The 20,266-nt window shown below is 42.4% G+C and overlaps 1 protein-coding gene across 1 annotated transcript in view; it reads right to left on the bottom strand.

Annotated features, from left to right (window-relative positions):
- The window catches only part of LOC311149272 (ATP-binding cassette sub-family C member 8-like), a gene marked incomplete at both ends in the record, with an annotated part of 153,072 nt that overhangs the window by 89,314 nt on the left and 43,492 nt on the right, over positions 1-20,266 (bottom strand). The window contains 4 exons of the mRNA XM_084186396.1: positions 2,131-2,276; positions 4,099-4,139; positions 8,242-8,404; positions 11,698-11,832. Of these exons, the coding sequence (XP_084042522.1) occupies positions 2,131-2,276; positions 4,099-4,139; positions 8,242-8,404; positions 11,698-11,832 (485 nt within the window). The remainder of the gene's footprint in view (positions 1-2,130; positions 2,277-4,098; positions 4,140-8,241; positions 8,405-11,697; positions 11,833-20,266) is intronic.

The following is a 20,266-nucleotide window of genomic DNA, read 5'->3' as shown; positions in this document are numbered from 1 at the left end:
CAACTCGCTGTTGGCTGGGCTCCCTGCCTGTGCCATTAAACCCCTACAACTCATCCAGAATGCCGCAGCCCGTCTGGTGTTCAACCTTCCCAAGTTCTCTCACGTCACCCCCCTCCTCCGCACACTCCACTGGCTTCCAGTTGAAGCTCGCATCCGCTACAAGACCATGGTGCTTGCCTATGGAGCAGTGAGGGGAACGGCACCTCTGTACCTTCAGGGTCTGATCAGTCCCTACACCCAAACGAGGACATTGCGTTCATCCACCTCTGGCCTGCTGGCTCCCCTTCCTCTGCGGAAGCACAGCTCCCGCTCAGCCCAGTCAAAACTGTTCGCTGCTCTGGCACCCCAATGGTGGAACAAGCTCCCTCACGACGCCAGGACAGCGGAGTCACTCACCACCTTCCGGAGACATTTGAAACCCCACCTCTTTAAGGAATACCTGGGATAGGATAAAGTATTCCTTCTAACCCCCCCCCCCCCCCCCCCAAATTGTAAAGTGGTTATCCCACTGGCTATAGGGTGAACGCACCAATTTGTGAGTCGCTCTGGCTAAGAGCGTCTGCTAAATGACGTTAATGTGCCCTTGAGCAAGGCACTTAACCCTAATTGCTCCTGTAAGTCGCTCTGGTTAAGAGCGTCTGCTAAATGACTAAAATGTAATGTAAAATGTTTAGGGAAAATAGGATTTTGAATGGGAATACATTTGTACTCCCCAAAATGTCCTGAAAATTCACGAAAACAGAGCTGTGTGTGCATGTGTGCATGTGACTGTGTGTGTGTGTGTCCATCAGATCTTGACAGAAAATAGTTGTATTTTGTAGTTTACATCAAGTTCTTTAACATGTTTAGTAACTTTGTGATTATTACATAGCAACATTGTTGTAACATAGGGCCTTGGAAATTGCTTTATAATTGCATAATAAGGGAGTTATTACATAAGTGGAATAAGGAACAGTCACTATTCCTCCTGTGTACAGTAGTTACAAAACCTCTCAGCTCATTGCTATGAAATTAAAATGCAATGTAACAACATGTTAATAAAATTGCTCCAAATGTAATTACAATTTTATTACACAGGAACAAGAACAGTTTAATATGAAGTGTTACTGAGCATGCTAACAGTAACAAAATAGGTATTTTAAGGGTCGAAAGGAAACTACATATCACAAAACTGCCTTCTTGAATCAACTACAGCCAAGGTAGGTTGAACATAATGTTAGTTTTGTACTCTCTTGAAAGATGGTATAGTGTGTGTTTGAAACAATAACACTTACCCTCAGATGGATAAATAGGTTCAACGTTGTTTTTGCTAAGCATCCAACTTGCTGTTTGCAATGTTTGCAAATGGCTTTGAATTTCTCTGCAGTATTTTCAGGTATTATAAAATGAATTGCAGCTTTTGAACTTTTCAGTGGCATGTTGAGTCATACAGTAGTTGAGCGTCAACTTATTTATACTTATCTGTACAAAATATAATTGGTTAATTGATTTGACTTGATTATGTACACATGGGGCAATGGACATTCAGGAGAATGGACATTTACAAAATGTTCAGATAGAAATGTATTGTGTAGATCAAATATGACTGTCAGATGGAATACAATAGGAGATTGTGTGTTCTCTATTCATTATATTTCTATCTGCAACATGCAGTTCCAGATACAGCCCTGCCATTAGTTGAAGGCAGCCAATCCAAAAGTAGTCACCTCCTGAGATCTGTATTCAAATAGTAAAAAAAAAAAAAAAAAGTAGTTGTTTTCTCAGATCTGTATTGAACAATTGTAATTTTGGGGGATCTGTATTTAAATAGTTTTAAAAAGTAGTCCTTTTGGGGGATCTGTATTTAAATACTTTTTAAAAAAGTAGTCATTTTTGGAGATCTGTATTAAAATAGTTTTAAAAGTATTCATTTTTGGGGAGCTGTATTTAAATAGTTTAAAAAAGTAGCCATTTTTGGGGATTGGTATTTAAATAGTTTTAAAAAGTAGTAATTTTTGAGGATCTGTATTTAAATTGTTGTAGTCACCTCGAAAGTAACTATTTGTTCCCCTGGATATTTTATTTATTTCCACAAAGCATAGTTAAAACTATAGTTTTCCCAGGTCTGGTGTCCATGATACCCCAGCTCACCTGACCAGGGCCTTGACTGTGGATCGTACCACGCTGGAGAGCAGGAAGAGGGGAGTGACCAGGATGTGGAACAGGGACAAGGAGGCGAAGGCTACAGCAGGGGACAGGTCAGCCTCCTCAGAGATGTGCACATGGACCACAAACGTCTAGAGGAAGATGAGAGGAGAGAAAACAATTAGTATCACTCCAGTAACCAGCATATACAGTATACCAGGGGTGAGCATATACAGTATACCAGGGGTGAGCATATACAATATACCAGGGGTGAGCATATACAGTATACCAGGGGTGAGCATATACAGTATACCAGGGGTGAGCATATACAGTATACCAGGGGTGAGCATATACAGTATACCATGGGTGAGCATATACAATATACCAGGGGTGAGCATATACAGTATACCAGGGGTGAGCATATACAGTATACCAGGGGTGAGCATATACAGTATACCAGGGGTGAGCATATACAGTATACCAGGGGTGAGCATATACAGTATACCAGGGGTGAGCATATACAGTATACCATGGGTGAGCATATACAGTATACCAGGGGTGAGCATATACAGTATACCAGGGGTGAGCATATACAGTATACCAGGGGTGAGCATATACAGTATACCAGGGGTGAGCATATACAGTATACCAGGGGTGAGCATATACAGTATACCATGGGTGAGCATATACAGTATACCAGGGGTGAGCATATACAGTATACCAGGGGTGAGCATATACAGTATACCAGGGGTGAGCATATACAGTATACCAGGGGTGAGCATATACAGTATACCAAGGTGAGCATATACAGTATACCAGGGGTGAGCATATACAGTATACCAGGGGTGAGCATATACAGTATACCAGGGGTGAGCATATACAGTATACCAGGGGTGAGCATATACAGTATACCAGGGGTGAGGTCTGAATCCTGATTCAAAATGTAAGTTAGCAACTCAAACTTTTACATAAACATGCATTGATGTCAATGGGAAATGTGTGCTATATATCTTCCAATACAGGATTTGGCCCTGAATAATAAATATCCCTCAGAAAGACAAGCACTTACAACTGATTTATGCAAATGCTTTTACCATCTATTTAGTTTGTGATGAATTTGAGAATTTCCATTTCAGGGCTTAACAATGATAAGCAAATCACTGTCTCCAAAACACACATCACTCATCCACAAGGACATCAGTTCATCCTTTCTCTCTCTCTATCTCTCTATCTCTATTTAATTTGTGTTCCAAAGGGTGAGGGATAAACCCATCACTCAGTATCTTTCCAAAATACATTTCACTCATTCAAGGACCTCTCCTTATGTTCTGTATGCCTGCCTGTCTGTCTGTCTGTCTGTCTGTTTGCCTGCGTGTTTGTCTGTCTGCGTGTCTGTCTGTCTGTCTGTCTGTCTGTGTGCCTGTCTGCCTGTCTGTCTGTCTGCCTGCCTGCCTGCCTGCCTGCCTGCCTGCCTGCCTGCCTGCCTGCCTGCCTGCCTGCCTGCCTGCCTGCCTGCCTGCCTGCCTGTCTATCTGTCTGTCTGTCTGTCTGTCTGCCATACTGGATTTGTCACCACACCAACAACTGTCTTGACGGCTCCAGCTACCATAAATATAACTGGGATTTACAGTGGCCTGCCATGTCACAAACCTCCACGGTGTCCCTGGGAAATGTCACTGGCCATCCTTTATAGTGTCAACATGCCAGACTGACTGGATCCTGAGTGACACCACTCTAGTCTGTTCTAGTCTGTGCCCTTTACTTGGGAAAAGGGATCGCCCATCCACTGAGAACAATACACAGACCAGTGGACAGTAAACACCATATTTTTAGAGGGGGAACTGTGGTCAGAACATGCTGTTCTATGGTGAATAATGTGAGGGAGGACAGATATTTGGGCCAGGGCTGTAGACAGTATTATGGATGGCACCTATGAGATATGAACAGGCGTTTATGACTGGAATGAATACTCACAGTCAGGACAGCTGCGATAGGGATGGCTGCGTTCATGAATACTGAGAACGAGGAGACACATAGGCACCATTAGACACGTGACAGTATGGTTCAGATAGTGTCTTTCTCCAGGATCTCAGGCTCTCTCTCTATAGACAGTGTCTTTCTCCAGGATCTCAGGCTCTCTCTCTATAGACAGTGTCTTTCTCCAGGATCTCAGGCTCTCTCTCTATAGACAGTGTCTTTCTCCAGGATCTCAGGCTCTCTCTCTATAGACAGTGTCTTTCTCCAGGATCTCAGGCTCTCTCTCTATAGACAGTGTCTTTCTCCAGGATCTCAGGCTCTCTCTCTATAGACAGTGTCTTTCTCCAGGATCTCAGGCTCTCTCTCTATAGACAGTGTCTTTCTCCAGGATCTCAGGCTCTCTCTCTATAGACAGTGTCTTTCTCCAGGATCTCAGGCTCTCTCTCTATAGACAGTGTCTTTCTCCAGGATCTCAGGCTCTCTCTCTATAGACAGTGTCTTTCTCCAGGATCTCAGGCTCTCTCTCTATAGACAGTGTCTTTCTCCAGGATCTCAGTCTCTCTCTCTGTAGACAGTGTCTTTCTCCAGGATCTCAGGCTCTCTCTCTATAGACAGTGTCTTTTTCCAGGATCTCAGGCTCTCTCTCTATAGACAGTGTCTTTCTCCAGGATCTCAGGCTCTCTCTCTATAGACAGTGACTTTCTCCAGGATCTCAGGCTCTCTCTCTATAGACAGTGACTTTCTCCAGGATCTCAGGCTCTCTCTCTATAGACAGTGTCTTTCTCCAGGATCTCAGGCTCCCTCTCTATAGACAGTGTCTTTCTCCAGGATCTCAGGCTCCCTCTCTATAGACAGTGTCTTTCTCCATGATCTCAGGCTCTCTCTCTATAGACAGTGACTTTCTCCAGGATCTCAGGCTCTCTCTCTATAGACAGTGTCTTTCTCCAGGATCTCAGGCTCTCTCTCTATAGACAGTGACTTTCTCCAGGATCTCAGGCTCTCTCTCTATAGACAGTGACTTTCTCCAGGATCTCAGGCTCTCTCTCTATAGACAGTGTCTTTCTCCAGGATCTCAGGCTCTCTCTCTATAGACAGTGTCTTTCTCCAGGATCTCAGGCTCTCTCTCTATAGACAGTGACTTTCTCCAGGATCTCAGGCTCTCTCTCTATAGACAGTGTCTTTCTCCAGGATCTCAGGCTCTCTCTCTATAGACAGTGACTTTCTCCAGGATCTCAGGCTCTCTCTCTATAGACAGTGTCTTTCTCCAGGATCTCAGGCTCTCTCTCTATAGACAGTGTCTTTCTCCAGGATCTCAGGCTCTCTCTCTATAGACAGTGACTTTCTCCAGGATCTCAGGCTCTCTCTCTGTAGACAGTGTCTTTCTCCAGGATCTCAGGCTCTCTCTCTATAGACAGTGTCTTTTTCCAGGATCTCAGGCTCTCTCTCTATAGACAGTGACTTTCTCCAGGATCTCAGGCTCTCTCTCTATAGACAGTGACTTTCTCCAGGATCTCAGGCTCTCTCTCTATAGACAGTGCTTTCTCCAGGAACTCAGCTCAACTGAATGGCTTACAGCAGTGGTTGTCTTGGACTAAGCTAGAGCATCAGCACTGAGAGAGGCACACACACATTGAACCATTTTCTGCAGCAAAAGGGTGGAGATTGGTTAAAGTTGTCAGCCTTCCTTATGTACTGCGGTGATCGGACAGTTTAATACGTTAATATTGCAGTGATATTACTGTTTTATGCGGTGATTGGTCAAATTTGCAATCCATTGCATAATATGCAGGAAACTGTTCATATTACAAAAACAAATCTGATTGCAGAATTGGAGGAACTGACAAGATGACTTAGAAGGCTCAGAATTAAACATAGAGTTCATTACATGAAACTACTACCACAGTTCATACATTTTATGAACTCTAGTAGGACTGACACAGAGTTGAGAGGGGTAAAATGTTATGTACTGTAGGGTATTGTCCGCTCCAATGAGTGAATCAGCTTCCCTTGGTCTGCTACATGCCTGTCCACAGAGGCTAGTGAGGATCTGAACAATTATTTGTATTGCATGCTAAAAGTCTATCACCTATTTGAGGGTTGTCCTTAATTTAATTTAAGCATATTAAAAGTGTTTAGTTGGTGAAAGGGTTAAAGCAAAGGTAACGTAACCAACTAGATATGGATCTGTAGAGGTAGGTAACGTACTAGATTTGGATCTGTAGAGGTAGGTAACGTAACCTAGTAGATATGGATCTGTAGAGGTCGGTAACGTAACCTACTAGATATGGATCTGTAGAGGTCTGTAACGTAACCTATTAGATACGGATCTGTAGAGGTCGGTAACGTAACCTACTAGATACGGATCTGTAGAGGTCTGTAACGTAACCTACTAGATATGGATCTGTAGAGGTCTGTAACGTAACCTACTAGATATGGATCTGTAGAGGTCTGTAACGTAACCTACTAGATATGGATCTGTAGAGGTCTGTAACGTAACCTACTAGATATGGATCTGTAGAGGTCTGTAACGTAACCTACTAGATATGGATCTGTAGAGGTCTGTAACGTAACCTACTAGATATGGATCTGTAGAGGTCTGTAACGTAACCTATTAGATACGGATCTGTAGAGGTCGGTAACGTAACCTACTAGATATGGATCTGTAGAGGTCTGTAATGTAACCTACTAGATATGGATCTGTAGAGGTCTGTAACGTAACCTACTAGATATGGATCTGTAGAGGTCTGTAACGTAACCTACTAGATATGGATGTGTAGAGGTCTGTGTATTTGAGGTAAGGTAACCTACTAGATATGGATGTGTAGAGGTCTGTGTATTTGAGGTAAGGTAACCTACTAGATATGGATGTGTAGAGATCTGTGTATTTGAGGTAAGGTAACCTACTAGATATGGATGTGTAGAGGTCTGTGTATTTGAGGTAAGGTAACCTACTAGATATGGATGTGTAGAGGTCTGTGTATTTGAGGTAAGGTAACCTACTAGATATGGATGTGTAGAGGTCTGTGTATTTGAGGTAAGGTAACCTACTAGATATGGATGTGTAGAGGTCTGTGTATTTGAGGTAAGGTAACCTACTAGATATGGATGTGTAGAGGTCTGTGTATTTGAGGTAAGGTAACCTACTAGATATGGATGTGTAGAGGTCTGTGTATTTGAGGTATGGTAACCTACTAGATATGGATGTGTAGAGGTCTGTGTATTTGAGGTAAGGTAACCTACTAGATATGGATGTGTAGAGGTCTGTGTATTTGAGGTATGGTAACCTACTAGATATGGATGTGTAGAGGTCTGTGTATTTGAGGTAAGGTAACCTACTAGATATGGATGTGTAGAGGTCTGTGTATTTGAGGTAAGGTAACCTAGATATGGATGTGTAGAGGTCTGTGTATTTGAGGTAAGGTAACCTACTAGATATGGACGTGTAGAGGTCTGTGTATTTGAGGTAAGGTAACCTACTAGATATGGATGTGTAGAGGTCTGTGTATTTGAGGTAAGGTAACCTACTAGATATGGATGTGTAGAGGTCTGTGTATTTGAGGTAAGGTAACCTACTAGATATGGATGTGTAGAGGTCTGTGTATTTGAGGTAAGGTAACCTACTAGATATGGATGTGTAGAGGTCTGTGTATTTGAGGTAAGGTAACCTACTAGATATGGATGTGTAGAGGTCTGTGTATTTGAGGTAAGGTAACCTACTAGATATGGATGTGTAGAGGTCTGTGTATTTGTGGTAAGGTAACCTACTAGATATGGATGTGTAGAGGTCTGTGTATTTGAGGTAAGGTAACCTACTAGATATGGATGTGTAGAGGTCTGTGTATTTGAGGTAAGGTAACCTACTAGATATGGATGTGTAGAGGTCTGTGTATTTGAGGTATGGTAACCTACTAGATATGGATGTGTAGAGGTCTGTGTATTTGAGGTAAGGTAACCTACTAGATATGGATGTGTAGAGGTCTGTGTATTTGAGGTAAGGTAAACTAGATATGGATGTGTAGAGGTCTGTGTATTTGAGGTAAGGTAAACTAGATATGGATGTGTAGAGGTCTGTGTATTTGAGGTATGGTAAACTAGATATGGATGTGTAGAGGTCTGTGTATTTGAGGTATGGTAACCTACTAGATATGGTTGTGTAGAGGGCGAAGGCCTGCAGGCTGATGAGCTCCTTGCCCCTGGTCTCCTCCACACTGTGACAAAAGATGTGTTCCCAGGCGTACAGCTTCAGCAGCTTGATGCCCCGCAGCAGCTCATTGGTCTTCTTCAACCGCTCACTGGAGTACTCCTATAGGATGATACACACAAACATCTGAATGACTGGAGTACTCCTTTAACAGAATACACACAAACATGAACTACTCCTATACCATAGTACACACAAACATGAACTACTCCTATACCATAATACACTCCTATAGGATAATACACACATGGAGTACTCCAGACTAATGGCCGGAGCAGTTCCGTCCTCTCAGGTTCCTGTGTGTAGATCTGAATGATTTGTAATTGAATGAGGATTACTTTTTGGTTTTGTTTTGTAATAGATTTTTCTGACACTTGAGGAAGATTCTGGTTTTTGTTTTTCCCTTTTCCTTTTCGTATGACCATTCAGGTTCAAGTTGAGGAGGATGACCACTCAGGGTTCAAGTTGAGGAGGATGACCACTCAGGGTTCAAGTTGAGGAGGATGACCACTCAGTGTTCAAGTTGGGGAGGATGACCACTCAGGGTTCAAGTTGAAGAGGATGACCACTCAGGGTTCAAGTTGAAGAGGATGACAACTCAGGGTTCAAGTTGGGGAGGATGACCACTCAGGGTTCAAATTGGGGAGGATGGCCACTCAGGGTTCAAATTGGGGAGGATGACCACTCAGGGTTCAAGGTGGAGAGGATGACCACTCAGGGTTGAAGTTGAGGATGATGACCATCCAGGGTTCAAGTTGGGGAGGATGACCATCCAGGGTTCAAGTTGGGGAGGATGACCACTCAGGGTTCAAGTTGGGGAGGATGACCAATCAGGGTTCAAGTTGAGGAGGATGACCATTCAGGGTTCAAGTTGGGGAGGATGACCACTCAGGGTTCAAGTTGGGGAGGATGACCATCCAGGGTTCAAGTTGGGGAGGATGACCATTCAGGGTTCAAGTTAGGGAGGATGACCACTCAGGGTTCAAGTTGGGGAGGATGACCACTCAGGGTTCAAGTTGGGGAGGATGACCAATCAGGGTTCAAGTTGAGGAGGATGACCATTCAGGGTTCAAGTTGGGGAGGATGACCACTCAGGGTTCAAGTTAGGGAGGATGACCATTCAGGGTTCAAGTTAGGGAGGATGACCAATCAGGGTTCAAGTTAGGGAGGATGACCACTCAGGGTTCAAGTTAGGGAGGATGACCAATCAGGGTTCAGGTTGGGAAGGATGACCACTCAGGGTTCAAGTTGAGGAGGATGACCATTCAGGGTTCAAGTTGAAGAGGATGACCACTCAGGGTTCAAGTTTGGGAGGATGACCACTCAAGGTTCAAGTTAGGGAGGATGACCACTCAGGGTTCAAGTTGAGGAGGCTGACCACTCAGTGTTCAAGTTGGGGAGGATGACCACTCAAGGTTCAAGTTGGGGAGGATGACCACTCAGGGTTCAAGTTGGGGAGGATGACCTCTCAGGGTTCAAGGTGGGGAGGATGACCACTCAGGGTTCAAGTTAGGGAGGATGACCACTCAAGGTTCAAGTTGGGGAGGATGACCACTCATGGTTCAAGTTGGGGAGGATGACCTCTCAGGGTTCAAGGTGGGGAGGATGACCACTCAGGGTTCAAGTTGAGGATGACCACTCGGGGTTCAAGTTGAGGAGGCTGACCATTCGGGGTTGAAGTTAAGGAGGATGACCACTCAGGGTTCAAGTTGAGGAGGATGACCACTCAGGGGTTATTCTACACCAGAGTAGTCGTGATAAGAGAAGAAGAATAAGAGAAGAGAGCTGTTAATTATTACTGGTAATTGTTCTCCTGTCAGAACAGAATAATTGGCATGAAAGATATAGTATTTAACCTCAGACAATTAAGCGAGCGGGATACACATTTATATTACAGTAACACTTTACGTGACACCCAGCGTCATAACAGGTTATGACATGGTCATGACCATGTCATAATATGTCATAACAGCAGACATAACTTGTCATAACCTGTTATAATATGGTCATAACACTGTCATGACACATATATTTAGAACTGTTGTGACATATATTGTGTAATTTTATGGCTGGTTATGACACCTATATAAGAGTGTAAAAACCCACAAAACCTACTACACAAGGCAAAACATTCCATTACACCATAGCCTACTTGTAAACAGTATGTTTATGTTATATAAAAACATTTTTAAATTGACCATATTAAATTATCATTGTAATTGCGCACACATTGATGTCAGACATGTACCTACCCCAATGCTCTGTTGCTAATGACTGGGATGAATGCAGGAACAGATTTTAGCAGCAGGACAAGACACCCTCTTTTTGACTGATGGCTGACATAAGGGCATGATAGGCCTATCTGGCTTATATGATTATGATGGTCATAATGCTTCTTGACAGTGTCATAAAGTGCATTTTCTTAGTCCAAGTAAAGCGACACAGGATGGTCATAATGCTTCATGACAGTGTCATAAAATGAATTTTCTACAAGTTATTTAAAATATGATGAAAAAAACATGACTGTAAAGAATTCATTACAACAACAACAAAGATTTAAGAAACAAACTTTCAAACGTATTTGAATAAATGTGGGTTTTGACACTCTTATGTAAGTGTCATACCCAGCCATAAAATAACGCAATACATGTCACAACAGGTGTATATATATCGGTCATCGTGACAGTGTTAGGACCATATTATGACAGGTTATGACAAGTTATGTCAGCTGTTATGACATATTATGACATGGTTATGAACGTTTCATAATGTGTTATGACACTGGGTTTCAAGTAAAGTGTTACCATTATTACAGTAGCATGGCATTATGCGAATGAGCAAAGTGATTGGAGAGAGAGGCAAACAAAGCTCAAAGACATGTTTTGTGATTAATTAACAGCTTATGGTTGAAAAATAATCATTGTTCATAACAATCAACTTTTTAAAAGTATTAGTAAGATACCAAAGGTTATCCAAGGGTTCTAGCTGAAGGTGTGTGTGTGTGTGTGTGTGTGTGTGTGTGTGTGTGTGTGTGTGTGTGTGTGTGTGTGTGTGTGCGTGCCTGCGTACTGTCAAAGGATCACATACCATAATTCATCAGTATGACATCTATTCTAATCTCTTCCACAAGGAAGACATGGAGCAGTCTATACATACGGGTTGTTAGATGGCAGTGCGGTCGGTCTCCTTGGAACAGTGCTAGGTCAAAGTCCACACAGAACGCTATTTATCAAACTGCTAACTGCTTAATGATGGGTCCTGCTGTAGCTCAGTTGGTAGAGTATGGTGCTTCCAACGCCAGAATAGTGGGTTTGATTCCTGGGACTAGGAATGTATGCATGCATAGCTGTAAGTCACTTTGGATAAAAGTGTCTGCTAAATAGCATATTACTTACCAGAGTGCTCTTCTGTGCTTGAGACAGCTTGGTAGCCACAAAGTACTGCACAGGGGCCAGGACAGCGATGACTGTGGCCCCGATAAAGGCACTGATCCCCAGGAGGTAGTAGAGTAGAATCACCCCCACAATGATCTGGACAATACAATACACTAAGTTGTTTGGGAAATGTTGAGATCAGAGAAAATATTAGATTGTATGCCTGAGTGGACATTTCGTTTAGTGGAACATGACTCAGTGAACTGCATATGTTCTCTCTCCCTCCGTCTTCCTCTTTCTCTTTCTTTCTTTCTTTCTTTCTTTCTTTCTTTCTTTCTTTCTTTCTTTCTTTCTTTCTTTCTTTCTTTCTTTCTTTCTTTCTTTCTTTCTTTCTTTCTTTCTTTCTTTCTTTCTTTCTTTCTTTCTTTCTCACACACACACAAATGCACACACACACACACAATATGCCATTAACCAGAGAGTGGTAGGAGATGAGATTACTGTGTTGAATAATGACAGAGTGGTAGGAGATGAGATGATGGTGTTGAATAATGACAGAGTGGTAGGAGATGAGATTACTGTGTTGAATAATGAAAGAGTGGTAGGAGATGAGAATGAATGAGGAGGAAACTGTCTGGTATAACATTAATAATCTGGATCTAGATTTAGTGACCGAAGTACAGTGCATTCGGAAAGTATTCAGACACCTTGACTTTTTCCACATTTTGTTACGCTATAGCCTTTTTCCAAAAATCCTCATCAATCTACAAACAATACAACATAATGACAAAGCGAAAAATGTTTTTTTTTTTAATTTTTGCAAATTTATTCAAATAAAAACAGAAATACCTTATTTACATAAGTATTCAGACCCTTTGCTATGAGACTCGAAATTGAGCTCAGGTGCATCCTGTTTCCATTGATCATCTTTGAGATGTTTCTACAACTTGATTGGAGTCTACCTGTGGTAAATTCAATTGATTGGACATAATTTGGAAAGGCACACACCTGTCTATATAAGGTTCCACAGTTGACAGTGCATGTCAGAGCAAAAACCAAGCCATGAGGTTGAAGGAACTGTCAATAGAGCTCAGAGACAGGATTGTGTTGAGGCACAGATCTGAGGAAGGGTACCAAAACATTTCTGCAGCATTGAAGATCCCCACGAACTCAGTGGCCTCCACCATTCTTAAATGGAAGAAGTTTGGAACCACCAAGACTCTTCCTAGAGCTGGCCGCCCGGCCAAATTGAGCAATCCGGGGAGAAGGGCCTTGGTCAGGGAGGTAACCAAGAACCCGATGGTCACTCTGACAGAGCTCTAGAGTTCCTCTGTGGAGATGGGAGAACCGTCCAGAAGGACAACCATCTTTGCAGCACTCCACCAATCAGGCCTTTATGGTAGAGTGGCCAGAGGAAGCCACTCCTCAGTAAAAGGTACATGACAGCCCTCTTGGAGTTTGCCAAAGGCACCTAAAGGACTCTCAGACCATGAGAAACAACATTCTCTGGTCTGATGAAATCAAGATTGAACTCTTTGGACTGAATGACAAGCGTCACGTCTGGAGGAAACCTGGCACCATCCCTACGGTGAAGCATGGTGGTGGCAGCATCATGATGTGGGGAGACTAGTCAGCGGCAGGGACTGGGAGACTAGTCAGGATCGATGGAAAGATGAACGGAGCAAAGTACAGAGAGATCCTTGATGAAAATCTGCTACAGAGTGCTCAGGACCTCAGACTGGGGCGAAGGTTCACCTCCCAATAGGACAACGACCCTAAGCACACAGCCAAGACTACACAGGAGTGGCTTCTGGACAAGTCTCTGAATGTCCTTGAGTGACCCAGCCAGAGCCCGGACTTGAACCCGATCGAACATCTCTGGAGAGACCTGAAAATAGCTGTGCAGCTACGCTCCCCATCCAACCTGACAGAGCTTGAGAGGATCTGCAGAGAAGAATGGCAGAAATTCCCCAAATACAGGTGTACCAAGCTTGTAGCGTCATACCCAAGACTGTAATCGCTGCCAAAGATGCTTCAACAAAGTATTGAGTAAAGGGTCTGAATACTTATGTAAATGTGATATTTAAGTTATATGTTTAGAACATTTGCAAAAATGTCTAAGAACCTGTTTTTGCTTTGTCATTATGGGGTATTGTTTGTAGATTGATGAGGAAAAATAAATAATTTAATCAATTTTAGAATAAGGCTGTAACGTAACAAAATGTGTAAAAAGTCAAGGGGTCTGAATACTTTCCGAATGCACACACACTGTGTCACTGCACAATCATTCAGGAGAGAGCGAGAGGTTTTTAAAATCAATGCTTCGTCCTTCACAAGAACATGGTGAATCATAACACCATTTCAGCCTGTATGCCTGTATTGATTGTATTCTTCACCAAAGAAACTGCATTGAACATGATGGATGAGTCATGTTGAGTTCCTTCACCTGGCCTTGGCCCCTGTCCTGTCCTGTCCTGGCATCCGTATGGTAATGTAATAAATGATGACATAACAGTGATATAGCGACATCATGATGGATGATTAATGTGTCGCGTTCCTCCACCTGGCCTGTCCTGTATGCCCTGGCATCCTCACGGTGACAGCCTGATTCACACGTCCCTAGGATTCACAGTGAGGGGGAGGGGTACAGCACTAAGTGATGGAGATGAATGTGACATTTCATACTAGCTACACGCTTTCTCCTTTATACAGGGCACCATTTGCCTAGGCCACACTGTAAAACATTTCCTGTTAAATGTACAGTAACTGACTGGCAGCAATTGTCCAGTCAGTTACTGTAATTTATTTTACAGTACAGCTACTGTAATCCATTTTATGGTAATCCATTTTACCGTACCACATTCTTTACAGTATATTACTGGAATTACCCATGCAGCGACATATTACCCAGTGTTCTTTACACGTTTTCATTTTCACATTTACAATCATATTTTGGCCATTTAGTGGGTGCTCTTGTCCTTATCAATTTACAGTCAGTGCATACAGTATTATTATCAGTTACTGAAAATGTTATAGTTAAGGATACATTGGTCCTCAAAATAATTGTGATTACAACAAGATAGCTTATGATATATCTCTGACTATGTATGGTTAGTGCCAATACAATATTTTATAATGTGAGCTGCTCAGTATGTGTTGACAGTCCTTTCTACCGCACCGTTTTTGAAAGATATAACGTTAGCCATCGAGAACCACAAAAGTTTTGCTACTTTTCACAACATTGATGCCCTGAATTTAGCAGGCACTATCGACAGATTAGTTGGAAAAATTGATGTGCTACTTTCTGCACACGCCACGGTCAGTGTGAACCAGTGTGACTTGACACAACGCTGGCCAAACAAGATGTAGCTACAAACAAAACGGAGTTAAATGGTTCCAGTCTGCTGTGAAGCGTTCATCCATGTATACGGGTAAGAGTCTAGATACATTTTCAGATATAAGTTTCACATTTTGTCAGAAAGTCATTTTTATTGCAAATTAAAGCGTACTGTTAGTTAGCTAGATAAATGTTAGCTTGCTGGCTCGCTAGCTAACGTTACTTGTATGATCTGTAATATTATTTGAATCAGAAATCCATTTGCATTGCTAGTTATAGCCTAATGTTAGCTAGCTAACATTGAACCAAAGATTTTTATAACTAAACCAAGATAGACCACAGCCTGTCGTTTGCAATAGGAACAAATGAGTCATAGTGGGCAGAACAAGCAAGGAGGTGGGCAGAGCCAAGCATGAGCTAGCGAGATCCTATTGGCGTGTCCTAGCATCATCTGCATATTTCCATTAGGGAACGCCTACTCTGTGAAGTGCGCGTGTGCAATAACTCAATTTGCCTTTGCACTCCTAAACAACACGATTTTTAAAAACCTTTGCAAAGGGGAAAGTCTACAAAAAATGTTCCACTCTGTTCATAACATATTCTAGTTTTGGGAACAGAAAACTGTATTGAAATCAAATGTTTCATTGATGAGAAAATTTGCAGAATGTAGGCCAAATTCCATCTCGTTCCATCTTCTCCCACTGCTGGCCAGTGGGCTTCCTCTCACTACCATATTTGGTAGTGAGTGGAAACGCCAAGCAGATGCTTCACATTTATACATCCGGTGAAATATCTGTCTCATTGTTCTATTAGCGTTAGCTACCTGCAGATTCATACTACAGCTATGACAATGTTTGTATTGGTAGTAGTATGAGTTGGGATTATGCCGGTTCATTGTTTACCTAGCTAGCTACATGTCTAAACAAAAGACTCCACTTCGGCTGGATTATTACATGACCCATCAAATTAGCTAGGTGTGTCTGGGGGTGATTACGGCCATCTATTATATTTCATGAACATCTGTCCATGTCTAGACAATAGTGACCAATCCACTTAGCTAAATGTGGCTGGGGGGTGGTTATAGCATTTCCTTCACATGACCAATCAATTTAGTGTGTCGGGTAAGCGTCATCTAATAATGATAAAATATGTATAAAAAAAAATAATTCTGGACAATTTCTGTTTTTGATATTGCTACTATGCAAGTAACCACTTCACTGTACCGTTTACCCCTTCTGTATCCTGTGCATGTGACAAATAAACTTCGATTTTATTTGATATAGCGTGTGTTTACCACATGGCCTCACATGTGAATCCTTTAAGAGATGGGTGGGGCTTAAGAGGGTGTGAACAATGCTGAATGGGTATAGACAAAGAAGAGCTCTCCAGTAGGTGTGCCAAAACATTCAAGGGCCATTTTCTCAAAAGTGGGGTTACAAGTTCATCACCTTTCAAAGCAGAATTACTTTCTCATTGCTCCTCAACTGCAGTGTATGATATACCATTTTCTAGCTCTGAGTCTGTACTTTTATCCAATGTAAAAAAACACAATTTCACATTTTGCTACATAAGACCAAATCAAGGCGGTCGGTCACAAATAGTCCACCATTAAAATGTTTAAGACCTGCTACCACTCTGATTGGTTTCATATATACAGTTGAAGTCGTTTTTCAACCACTGCACAAATGTATTGTTAACAAACTATAGTTTTGGTAAGTTGGTTAGGACATCTACTTTGTGCATTAAACAAGTAATTTTTCCAACAATTGTTTACAGACAGATTCACTTATAATTATCTGTATCACAATTCCAGTGGGTCAGAAGTTTACATACACTAAGTTGACTGTGCCTTTAAACAGCTTGGAAAATTCCAGAAAATGATGTAATGGCTTTAGAAGCTTCTGATAGGCTAATTGACATCATTTGAGTCAATTGGAGGTGTACCTGTGGATGTATTTCAAGGCCTACCTTCAAACTCAGTGCCTCTTTCCTTGACATCATGGGAAAATCAAAAGAAATCAGCCAAGACCTCAGAAATAAAATGGTAGACCTCCACAAGTCTGGTTTATCCTTGGGAGCAATTTCCAAATGCCTGAAGGTACCACGTTCATCTGTACAAACAATAGTACGCAAGTATAAACACCATGGGACCACGCAGCCGTCATACCGCTCAGGAAGGAGACGCGTTCTGTCCTAGAGATGAGCGTACCTTGGTGCGAAAAGTGCAATCAATCCAAGAACAACAGCAAAGGTCCTTGTGAAGATGCTGGAGGAAACGGGTACAAAAGTATCTATAGCCACAGTAAAACGAGTCCTATATCGACATAATCTGAAAGGACGCTAAGCAAGGAGAAGCCACTGCTCCAAAACCGCCATAAAAAAGCCAGACTACGGTTTGCAACTGCACATGGGGACAAAGATTGTACTTTTTGGAGAAATGTCCTCTGGTCTGATGAAACAAAAATAGAACTGTTTGGCCATAATGACCATCGTTATGTTTGGAGGAAAAAGGGGGTTCTTACAAGCCGAAGAACACCATCCCAACCGTGAAGCACAGGGGTGGCAGCATCATGCTGTGGGGGTGCTTTGCTGTAGGAGGGACTGGTGCACTTCACAAAATAGATGGCATCATGAGGAAGGAAAATTATGTGGATATATTGAAGCAACATCTCAAGACATCAGTCAGGAAGTTAAAGCTTGGTCGTAAATGGGTCTTCCAAATGGACAATGACCCCAAGCATACTTCCAAAGTTGTGGCAAAATGGCTTAAGGACAGCAAAGTCAAGGTATTGGAGTGGCCATCACAAAGCCCTGACCTCAATCCTACAGAAAATTTGTGGGCAGATCTGAAAAAGCGTGTGCGAGCAAGGAGGCCTACAAACCTGACTCCGTTACACCAGCTCTGTCAGGAGGAATGGGCCAAAATTCACCCAACTTATTGTGGGAAGCTTGTGGAAGGCTACCCGAAACGTTTGACCAAAGTTAAACAATTTAAAGGCAACGCTACCAAATACTAATTGAGTGTATGTAAGCTTCTGACCCACTGGGAATGTGATGAAAGAAAGAAAAGCTGAAATAAATCATTCTCTCTACTATTACTCTGACATTTCACATTCTTAAAATAAAGTGGTGATCCTAACTGACCTAAGACAGGGAATTTGTACTAGGATTAAATGTCAGGAATTGTGAAAAACTGAGTTTAAATGTATTTGGCTAAGGTGTATGTAAACTTCCGACTTCAACTGTACATACATTTAATTATTAGGGAACTACTGCCACATCACTTACGCCTTAAAATATGTTAATGAGTCAGCGATTCTTTCTCCTCCCACAATATTTCTCAACAATGCACCATCATTTACAATATGCTGCAGTTAATATATAGCAAAACAGCAATACAGTACTTTATTGTTGAAATGTTCAAAAATAAAATCAGCAATTGCTAATAGTGAATATTTAACTGTATATTACAGCATACCAACTGATATTTGGTGTTTTATATCACTTTCACTTTAGGCCTTAACAAAGGCTTCTAAACTGACAGTGACTACAGGACAAAACAGATCAAAGGGACATGGCTAGAATTAGAATTAGAATCGATTGTAATGCTATGATAGAAGACCACTGACAGGTTCCAGAACAGAGTTCTTTGCCTTCCAAAACCAGAAAATGGATAGCAACACCCCAAAGTGCACCATAACTTGGTATTGATTTCTCAACTCATAATCAGAGAGCTAGCAGAGGGCTCAGTGTGGGTTTAGCAGGGCAGGCATGCAGGCAGGCAAGCATGACCACTCCTACAGAATACTAACACTATTCAGGAATCACCTAGGGCTAGCATGGGAGTCAACTGTCTCACTGCTGACTGAATCATCAATGAGTCCTAATGCCTTTAGAGAGTTGGCTCTGTCCATCATTCTGGAGTCCCAAAATGTAGTCTTTCTCAATGGAACAAAATAATGAAAAATCCTAGAGCAGATTTACGAAGTAGCCAGTGGGACTTAAACCTGCAGCCATGTGTCTATGAGTCCAACACCTTCACACGTAGAGGTCTGAACCTCTTGGTATCCAGCTGTTGTAAAACCTTGACCACTGTTTCTTTTTCTGGCAGATCTCATTATGTAACCCTGAAGAAGATGTAACCCTCTGTGCTAAAATGTTGGTGATACCCAATAACTCATTGGGAGTGTGCAACTGTGCAACCTTCTTTATTTTTTCACAAGTTTAGTTTTCTGTTATTCAGCACCTCTAACTATTTTGTGTGTGCGTCAAATTTTAGCTTTTTATTAGATTGGTTTTCTTAACGTGGACGATCTTGAAAACCGTCTTGAACTCTTGAATCAAATGAAAAGGGAAATTCAATTACAGAGGATCAAAACGCTGTGTCACCAAGGCTGCACGGAACATTACCAAGGCTGCACGGAACATTACCAAGGCTGCACGGAACATTACCATGGCTGCACGGAACATTACCAAGGCTGCATGGAACATTACCAAGGCTGCACGGAACATTACCAAGGCTGCACGGAACATTACCAAGGCTGCACGGAACATTACCAAGGCTTCACAGAACATTACCAAGGCTGCATGGAACATTCCCAAGGCTGCACGGAACATTAACAAGGCTGCACGGAACATTACCAAGGCTGCACGGAACATTACCATGGCTGCACGGAACATTACCAAGGCTGCACGAAACATTACCAAGGCTTCACGGAACATTACCAAGGCTGCATGGAACAATCCCAAGGCTGCACGGAACATTACCAAGGCTGCACGGAACATTGCCAAGGCTAAACGGAACATTACCAAGGCTGCACGGAACATTACCAAGGCTGCACGGAACATTACCAAGGCTGCACGGAACATTACCAAGGCTGCATGGAACATTACCAAGGCTGCACGGAACATTACCAAAGGCTGCATGGAACATTACCAAGGCTGAATGGAACATTACCAAGGCTGCACGGAACATTACCAACGCTGCATGGAACATTACCAAGGCTGCACGGAACATTACCAAAGGCTGCATGGAACATTACCAAGGCTGAATGGAACATTACCAAGGCTGCACGGAACATTACCAACGCTGCATGGAACATTACCAAGGCTGCATGGAACATTACCAAGGCTGCACGGAACATTACCAAGGCTGCATGGAACATTACCAAGGCTGCATGGAACATTACCAAGGCTGCACGGAACATAACCAAGGCTGCACGGAACATTACCAAGGCTGCATGGAACATTACC

The sequence above is a fragment of the Coregonus lavaretus genome (assembly GCF_964263955.1).
Source record: "Coregonus lavaretus genome assembly, chromosome: 21".
NCBI classification, from domain to species: domain Eukaryota; kingdom Metazoa; phylum Chordata; class Actinopteri; order Salmoniformes; family Salmonidae; genus Coregonus; species Coregonus lavaretus.
The sequence above is the reverse complement of the archived record's forward strand: the minus strand, read 5'-3'. Positions and strand labels throughout refer to the sequence as shown.